At 52.1% G+C, this 9,472-nt stretch overlaps 1 protein-coding gene across 1 annotated transcript; it reads left to right on the forward strand.

Annotated features, from left to right (window-relative positions):
• Positions 1-2,183: 2,183 nt before the first annotated feature.
• On the forward strand, positions 2,184-9,079 carry KRT5 (keratin 5). The gene is made up of 9 exons (NM_001001195.3): positions 2,184-2,865; positions 3,352-3,566; positions 5,200-5,260; positions 5,551-5,646; positions 6,073-6,237; positions 6,701-6,826; positions 7,194-7,414; positions 7,995-8,029; positions 8,135-9,079. Exons 1-9 carry the CDS (start codon positions 2,293-2,295, stop codon positions 8,440-8,442), a joined length of 1,800 nt encoding a protein of 599 aa, NP_001001195.1. The 5' UTR covers positions 2,184-2,292; the 3' UTR covers positions 8,443-9,079.
• Positions 9,080-9,472: the final 393 nt, after the last annotated feature.

Raw genomic sequence — 9,472 nt, forward strand, 5'->3', positions numbered from 1 at the left:
CTTTTATGCCAAGGAGAATAAAAAAAGCAAAAAAAAAAAAAAGTCAAAAAAGGGAAGAAAAAATAGATCGGGCCCAAAGGAAATCCCAAGAGAGGTGGGGATGCTCAAAGGGGGCAAACACAGCAGCCTGGGCAGCTACAGAGAGAGCAAGGAGTGAGACACTACAAGAATTCTCCTCCGGTTCTGTGCCTAACCCATCGCTCGCTCACTGAGCCCTTTGTAATACTCCATTTAATTACCACTGTCTGCAGCAACAGGCTTTCCTAGAAGAGCTGGGAGGTAATGAGTGCCTCGCTATGAAGCCTTTTTCTCTTTGTGTTAATTACAACACTGCGCTTGGTTCCCAGGTGTGACTTTGCATAGCTCTGGGAGCCAAAGGCATATACCCTGCGCTGCTGCTTGGCCTCTGTCCATGGCTCCATCTGCAGCGATGGATCCATCCATCAGGTACCCAACCTCTGCATGCATGCTGTTCCCCAGTGCCATTTATTTCATGTCAATAGCCCCAGCAGCATTGCTGGAATTGGTGTTAGAATCAGGTTCTACAGTTGTTGTGCATCACTGTGAAACCAGAGCTCTGTCAGCTTTGGGATAGGTGGGTGTGGGGGAAGTTTTCCTGCAAAAATGTGGTGTTTTCAGTGCCTCCACTCCTGAGCTGAGAGCACCCCCTCGCTACAGCCTGGCCCCACTCCTTCTGCTCACCCCAGTGAGCTCCGTGCCCATGACTCACATCGTTGGCATCACGCAGCGGATGGCACGGATGAGGGTTGGGATTGCTTTTATGATTGCAATAAGGAAATAATAAAATAAAATAAAATAACATAAAATAAATTAAAAAAAAAACCCCATAAAACAAAATAAAATAAATAAATAAACAAACAAACCCTTCTGCTCAGGTTCTTTCAAGTTCCCAGACAGAGCAAACGGCAGCTGGAAACACATCAACAGAAACAAGCCACGAGATGCCGCGGATACCCTGGAGCGAATCATTCTGGATTAAGTTCTGTACTTATTGCTCACGTAGCCAATTTTTGAAAATCTGTTTGATTCAGCTTTATCTCTCCGCTGTGTGCTGCTGGTTTATCTGGCACACAGATGGCAGCTGGGCTGGGTCTGCATTGCAGATGAGTTTGGGTGGGTGGGAGATGTGCAACCCACCCTTTTGGGGCCATGAGAAGAGGTTCCATCGACTGCTCCTGCACCACCCCAAAGCCCCACTGCAGGGCAGGTTCACCTGAGCTCAGGATCAAGGAGAAAACTATCTGAGATGATCTCAGCAGAGCGAGGGAGGGGTGGGAGGCAGGTGGGGGAGAAGGTGGTGAGTTTTCCCCTGCTGAGCACAGTGATGTGGAAACCGTGGGTCTGAGGGCCAAAATGGGGGGAGCAATAGAAAGCAGCTTCCTAGGGAACTTCTGAGCCCTCAGTTGGCTGGAAGGCTCGAAACAAGAACAACTCCCCAGCAGCTCTGTAATATCTCCTTTGGAGGGGCCAGCGCACTGTTTAATGCAGTTTCACATTATTTTGGAAAGGTGAGTCCCTTGCTGTCTTTGAAAGCTACAATAATTGATTTATCTGTCCCTCCTGCAATGGAGAGAGACAAGTTTTTGCTAGAACAACCAGAAGACACCTCCCACTCAGCCCTCGGAGCAGTTTTCCAAAAGGAAACCAAAGTACTGTGATGGGAAGGAGATCCACCCCCCCCCGTTCTCCCCAGGGCACAAAACCCCAAATCAGGTGGTCCTGGGGACATCAGCCCCCATTTTTTCAGCGTGTAACACAACACAACCCCATACCAGGTGGTCCTGGGGACATCAGCCCCTATTATTATTATTTTTTTGCATTCAGTGCGCTCAACCCCAAATTTCCCCTCACTTCAGTGCAGGGAAGCTTGCTCCAATGGGTGAGCTTGGCACAGGGAGCAGGATCTCCTGGGGCTCTGGAAGCTTCGTGCTGTGTCCTGCTCGTGCCGATCCCGTCCAGTTCTCCTTCAGTGACTCAGGGCTCTGGGGGCGGGGGGAGCTCCCTTGCTCCGTTACTTTCTTGCCTGCAAACAATGCATTTTTCAGCGCCTCGCCGTAGCCTAGGTGTGTTTGACAAGGCAAGTTGCTGCAAGGCACGTCAAGTTCTGAATCCCCGTGCCAAGTTTTCCAAGCAGATAAAAGAGGAGGCTCCCAGGCTCTCCCATCACAGGGGTTTCTGTCTCCGTTGCCCTCTGCTGCTTTCCTGCTGCTCAGCTTCTATCACCAGCTCTTTCCCCCGTTCCTGTTCTTTGCGTTTCCAACTGCACGAGCCATGAGCCGGATCTCGTACAGATCTTCCACCGGAGGGGGCATGAGGGGCTTTAGCTCAGGCTCTGCTATCGTGGGAGGCAGCGGTGGTGGCACGCGGAGCAGCTTCAGCTCCGTCTCTGTCTCCAGAGTTGGAGGAGGAAGAGCTGGAGGTGGAGGAGGCTTTGGAGCTGGCGGTGGCTTCGGCAGCAGAAGTCTCTATAACCTGGGTGGAAGCAAGAGAATCTCCCTCGGAGGGCTGCGGAGCGGAGCCGGCGTCGGATACGGCTTTGGTGGAGGAGCCGGCTTTGGTCTGGGCTATGGTGGAGGAGCAGGAGCTGCTTTGGGCTTAGGAGGAGCTGGTGGCGGTGGTGGCTACGGGCTGGGTGGATTTGGGATGGGAGGTCCCGGATTTGGTGGTCGTGGTGGCCCCGGGTTCCCCGTTTGCCCACCCGGTGGCATCCATGAAGTGACCGTCAACCAAAGCCTGCTGGCACCCCTCAAGCTGGACATCGACCCTGAGATCCAGAAGGTGCGGACACAGGAGCGGGAGCAGATCAAGACCCTCAACAACAAATTTGCCTCCTTCATCGACAAGGTGAGAGCTGGGTCTCAGCCCGGGCACATTCTCTGTTGCCTCAGGAAAGAAAAGCAGGAGGAGCTTTCTTTGGATTCGGGGCTTGCCTGAACTAATCCGTGCTTGGCTGAACATTAAGAATTGTCCTACGCTCTTTGCAAGGACAAGATTTCCAGAGCCTCATTTCTCTGACATAGCAAATCCCCCCTTTGCCTAAAAGACTGCCTGGGCACTGCATGGATCCTCCATGGGTTGTTAAGGGGCAAAGCTCCTCCACACGACGCCACCAGTTTAAACCATTAAGGAGGGCTGAGCATTCAGTGCAGGGAGAAACACATAGAATTGCAAACACAGGTACTTGGCAGCTTGATAACTCTCGAAAATTCTCCCTAAGCTGCTTGTGCTGCTTTGGAGAACTCAGTGCCCTGAATTCCTGTGGGAAGATCCTCATTCCACGCTCTCCCTCTTCTCTTTCTGGTGGTTTTCAGCTATTTTTTGTTTCCCCAGGTGCGGTTCCTGGAGCAGCAGAACAAAGTGCTGGAGACCAAATGGAGCCTCCTGCAAGAGCAGGGCCACACGGTCACCAGGAAGTCTCTGGAGCCCCTCTTCGAGACCTACATCAACAACCTGAGGCGGCAGCTGGACAGCCTGATGGGGGAGAGGGGACGGCTGGACTCGGAGCTGCGGAGCATGCAGGACATGGTGGAGGACTTCAAGAACAAGTAAGAGATTGTGCTCTGTAGGTCAACAGACACGAAAATTGATTTCAGGGGGTCTGGGCTCTGTGGTGCATGCCTTGTGCTTGCACTGGGCTCCTCTTGCAGTTTGCAAAATGAACACGCAGCAGCAAAATTTGGTCTTGGTTACCTTTATTCACGTTGGGTTTCTTGCACACAGGATTGGCGTGTAGCACGGGACTTGCTCATGCATCGTCATGGAGCCATGGTCTGAACCCTTGGGCCTCTCAAAATATCACCTGCAAATAGCAAAATGTGTAGCTCGTGACCGCAATAGACATAAAAACAGGGATAAAATGCAGCCAGCTCCAAAAATCCACAATTTTCTTTTGTAGCAAAGGAAATCCCAAGCTTTCCAAAGGGGCCCAGGCAACCCGCGTGTGCTCAGCCTTGCTCAGCTCCAGTCACGCTCAGCTCTTTTCTTTGCCCATTGCCTCAGCTCTCCTTAAAGTAAACCTCTGGGGGAGACCATCAACCCCACCCTGAGACAGGCACCCATCAGAGGGGGATGACTCATTTTTGGGACGTGTTGGTGGGTGCCCGCTGGCTCTGAGGACATTTAGGTGCTTTTTTTAGGTGCAGCAGTTTGTTTTCCATTGGTGAGAACAATCTCTCTCTCATGCAACCAGATCTGGCCAAATGTAAATTTGAGTAAAACACCCTGAAGGACAGGGACATGGTAATATAAGAGAGCCAAGCATGTGAATAGTCAGATTTCAGGGGGAGAGGCTGGTTAGATCTGACAGGATGGGCTGACACAAACCAGCTCCTGGTTTGTTGTCCTTGGGTGCATTTCAGGTCTCGGTATGAGTTAGAGCCTTTTGGAAGTGCCAGCTAATCCAACAATGACAAAGGCTATTGTCTGGATCTTGTAGCTACTGCCTGGGCAAGAGAACATGTTTTATTTCAAGTCTGGAGCCGGTTCCCCACCCGCTGGCTCATTTCGACCTTGCCTGCTGTCCACCCAAGCTCCAGCTGCAGGGAGATGCTCACCAGCATTAGCTGGAGGACTGGCACAAACATGCCTTTCAAAGCCAGCTCTTGGCCACAACAGCCCACGTGCTTTGTCGGCTTTCTACATAAGCCCTGCCCTGATTATCTGATGAGAGGATATTGCTCAGAGCCATAAAAAGTTCCCCATAGACGTAATCTGAGGCTTACTTAATGATCTGCCCTTGCACAACCGTGGTTAAAGAATCAGAGACTTCTTTTTTTTTTTTTTTTTTTTCTTTTTTAGTAAATTAAATGCTGTGGTGGGTTATTCAGAGCCGTTAGTGTTATTATAATACCAAATATCAAACAGTCACATTGCTGGCTGAAAGCCTTTGCGCATCTTTGCTTTGGGCAAAGGTCTCCACGAGCGCCTGCTGCCACGGGACCCTGCGTGAGCTTGGCTCTAAGGGCAGCAATTGGATTCTTTAGATTTCAGCCAGGACTTCTCACACATGGAGTCCTTGCAGGTTCAGCCCCAGTGTTCATTTGCTCTGCATCTGCTCTGTAAAGAAGTGGGAGCGCAGGATGAATCCGCGAGCCACCATGAGTGATGTGGGACCCATCTCTGCTCCCTGTGCTCTGCGGGGCTCTTCGCTGCTACCCAAACCCTCTTCTATCTCTGCAGGTATGAGGATGAGATCAACCGGCGCACGGGCGCAGAGAACGAGTTCGTGGTGCTCAAGAAGGTGAGCAAAGAGGGAGCGAGGGAATGGGGAATGGAATAAAAGGGCTGAGCCCAAGCAGAGCTGTTGGGATATGGGGTCCTGCAGCATCACAGCAGAGTCAGGCAATGAAATACAGCATTAGCACAACCAGAAGTGGGTAATGGGCTGGTTACTGCTCCGGATACCTACAGCAAGGGTGCAGTTCTGATTCCTGTCACATCCCCATGAATCTGAGCTTTGCCTTTTGCCCAAAAAATGGACATCCGTTTGCTGTGGGTTTGCACCTGAAGCTTCGCTTTGCTTTTCTTTAGGATGTGGACGGTGCTTACATGAACAAGGTGGAGCTGCAGGCCAAAGCAGACGGGCTGGCAGATGAGATCAACTTCCTGAGGGCTCTCTATGAAGCGGTGAGCAGTCGGTTCCCTGCACAACCTCCCCTGCACCTCCATGCCCCCGGCTCCACACTCAGTGCTGCACGGCACTGAAGGAGGAAGCATCATTGCCTGTTAGAAATCGCAATGCAGCCATAAGATAGAAAATGGTGGATTAGTAGAATCAGAGGAGAATCACAGAATTATAGGATCATTACGGTTGGGAAAGACCTCTAAGATCATCCAGTCCAACCCCAACCCATCCTTCCTTGCCCACTAACCTTGTCCCCAAGTGCCACATCTCCATGTTTCTTGAACACCTCCAGGACGATGACCTGTGCCAGTGGAGATAGAGAGAAATGCAAGAAATTGCATCTCTTGGGAGACAGAGCTCTGAAGCCATCTTATGGTTTCCGCTGCAGAAAGCAGACAATTAACTCCATTTTTTTCTGTCTTCTGTAGGAATTGTCTCAGATGCAGCAGCAAGTGTCTGACACCTCCGTGGTGCTGTCCATGGACAACAACCGCAGCCTGGACCTCAACAGCATCATCGCAGAGGTGAAGGCACAGTATGAGGACATCGCCAACCGCAGCCGGGCTGAGGCAGAGGCTTGGTACCAGAACAAGGTGGGTAACTGGGACCGCAGATGCTGCATCATGCTAGCTGAAGGGAGGTGGGACTCACAAAAGAAGGATCTCAGCACTGCACAAGAGATTAATTAATGTTCTGCGCACATTGCAATGGGCTCTTGCATACAAATTTCCACTGCTTGCTGGTGGACCGCTGCACCAGGCAGCAGACTTTCCCTGATGTGAATCCAAGCTTAAACACCTTGATCCTGGGCTCACAGAGGTCCTGGTAGACCTGGCCTTAGACACAGAGCACTGCTCTTTCCCTTCCAGGTTCCTAAAGCAGGTGACAACACATAAGTGCTCTACGAAAGGCAATAGCTGCCTTCTTGGCATAGTTTGCCAACTCTGGGCTAAGCAAGGTGCTCAGAAGTCCCCCTCAACCTGCACCCAGGCTTGGTACACACCATTCCCAGCCCCATGGTCCCTCATCACTGCTTTCCTCCTTTCTGCCCACCAGTACGAAGAGCTGCAGGTCTCAGCCGGGCGCCATGGGGATGACCTCAGGAACACCAAGATGGAGATCTCAGAGATCAACCGGATGGTGCAGCGGCTGCGCAACGAGATTGAGAGCGTGAAGAAACAGGTAGGGGGGATGCTCCTGGCTTTGGACAGGGATGGAAGCCCATGTCCTGCCTTGGCGGGCATGACCGTCTCTGTTCCCTGCTGGAGAAGGTCCCTTGATGTGTGGATGTGCTGTGATTGCTGCTTTCTTGCTGGGGAAGCAAGCTGTGAGCTATTGCATCATGCCAACAAAGCAGAGAGATGCAGATGTTGCTCATTTTCATGCAGAACAGGACTGTGGTTCCTCAGTCACCGACCCTGTGACACCTCTCTGATAGCTCCACACATCCCAGTGCTATGCTGGAGCCACCCAGTAGCACCTGTAACACCACAGGACTGCAGATTTGGGTAGCCCATGTTAAACAGCTATCTGCTTCTCTCTGTTTTAGTGTGCCAACCTCCAAGCAGCCATCGCTGAGGCAGAGGAGCGTGGAGAGATGGCCCTGAAAGATGCCAAATCCAAACTGGCCGAGCTGGAGGATGCCCTGCAGAAAGCCAAGGCAGACCTGGCCCGACAACTACGCGAGTACCAGGAGCTGATGAACGTCAAGCTGGCCCTGGACATCGAGATTGCAACCTACAGGAAGCTGCTGGAGGGCGAGGAGAGCAGGTGGGCGCAGAAACCTTGCAGAAATATCAGCAAATATCACTTTTCCCTGCATGGTGCACCTTTCTTTGGGTCCAAAGCCTCAGTTCACCCCAAGGATCTGGAGCACAAAGGAACATAAAAGAGAGGGAGGAGATGATGGGTGTTTTGAAAGCTGGGTTCCTCCAGTTGTTGGCATCTGATGCACTAAGAAAAACGAGCATTGCCACTTGCACATGTGCTGCAGACACAGTGCAGCAGTGGACAGACCCTATTGAAGGCCATGAAAGTCTAATTAGATGGTCCCCCAAACAGAAGGTCTCCAAATTAGATGACTCCCCACTTAGGTGGTCCTCCAACTGAGTGGCCCACTAGATGAATGATTCCCCAATTGCATGTTCTACTAATTAGATGGTCTCCCAGTTTGATGGGTCTCCCAATTAGATGGTCTCCTCCAATTGGATGCCCCCCCAGTTGGAGAGTCCCCCATTTAGATGGTCCCCCCATTGGATGGTTCCCCAATTGGATGCTCCCCCAGTGAGACGCTCCCAGGTACCACTGCATCAATGCCTGTATTACCTCTTCCTTTCCCCTTCCCCACCAGGCTTGCCGGAGAGGGTGTTGGAGCCGTGAGTGTCTGTAAGTATCTCCCCCCCAGCCACCCCTGTTTGGTGGGGTTGGTCCCCCCACCCTGGGGACCTGCAGGATGCTGAGGTGGGCTCACCCATCCCTATTCCCTCACAGCTGTAGTGAGCAGCTCCAGCGGGATGGGCTACGGTGGCGGCATGGGCGGAGGTCTCAGTACAGGTGGAGGTCTCTGCATGGGTGGAGGTCTCAGCATGGGCAGTGGTCTTGGCATGGGAGGTGGCGGCGGCAGCTACACCATGAGCAGCAGCGTCGGCGGTGGAGGATTCGGAGGTGGGAGTGGAAGCTACAGCTATGGTGGAGGCAGCAACTTCAGCTCCAGCAGCAGCCGAGGGGTCAGCTCCAGCACAGGGGGCAGCGTGCGGATCGTTTCCAAGACCACCACCAGCAAAAAGACCATCAGATAAGGATGGTTCCAGCCAACGGTGTGTTTCCTGCCTTCCAAAAGCAACGTGCTGTCTTACCAATCAGTGCTGTACATAGCTGCGCTGCACCCTCTCCTCCCTCCATCCTTTGCCAGCCTCTCTCAGGGTACTGGGGGGAGACCAGCACCCCACTGTGAGAATCTGGAGCACCTTTGGCCAAAGCACAGGTTGTAGCAAGTCACCAATGGGGCTTTGGGAGCTGGCACGGTCCCCGACACCAGCCCTCCTCTAGTCCTCCACATGAGATCGTGCATTTAAGGCAAAGCATTTAAAGCACTTTGCTGAACCGGGGGGGGGAGGCCACATGCATTTGTTTCATTCGCCACACAAGAAGGGGACAGCCCTGTGAAACCTCAGCCCCAGGTCCTTGGCAAGGATAGGAGCCCCAAGAGGCTCTGGAAGCCCCTACTCACATCATGTTACAACCTCCAAACCTTTCAGCTGCAATTAAAAGATTTTTCCAGCCCCTTCTATTCTCTCAGGAACCCAGGGGAAAGGTTACTGCTTTCTGTGTACAAGAATTGCCACTGATCTCCAACTTCTTGCCCCCATGGCTATATCCTCTTCATTTCCTACCATACTGTATTGTCCAATAAAGAGCATCTGTCATTTTTAAAAACTGCTGCTTTTTGGCTTCATTCCCTGCTGGGAATTGGTTTGGACACAAGAAGGCTCTGTGGAGGCAGATATTATTGCAGCCTTCCAGTACTTACATAGAGCTTGTAAAGAGGAGAAGAGCAACTTTACGCAATGGCAGACAGTGACATGGCAAGGGGGAATGGCTTTAAATTAAAAGATAGGAGATTTGGGTGAGATGTGGGGAGGATATTCTTTACCCAGAGGGGGTGAGGCCATGGCACTGCTGCTGGAGAAGCGTGGGTGCCCCATCCCCAGAGCTGCTCATGGCCATGAATGGGGCCCTGGAGGGCTGATGTAGGGTGGGAGCAGCCCACAGAAGGAGGACTTTGGGATTCCTTCCAACTCATCCATTCTATGGTTCTGTGATCTTTGG

The sequence above is a fragment of the Gallus gallus genome, chromosome 34 (assembly GCF_016699485.2).
Source record: "Gallus gallus isolate bGalGal1 chromosome 34, bGalGal1.mat.broiler.GRCg7b, whole genome shotgun sequence".
Classification (NCBI taxonomy): Eukaryota; Metazoa; Chordata; class Aves; order Galliformes; family Phasianidae; genus Gallus; species Gallus gallus.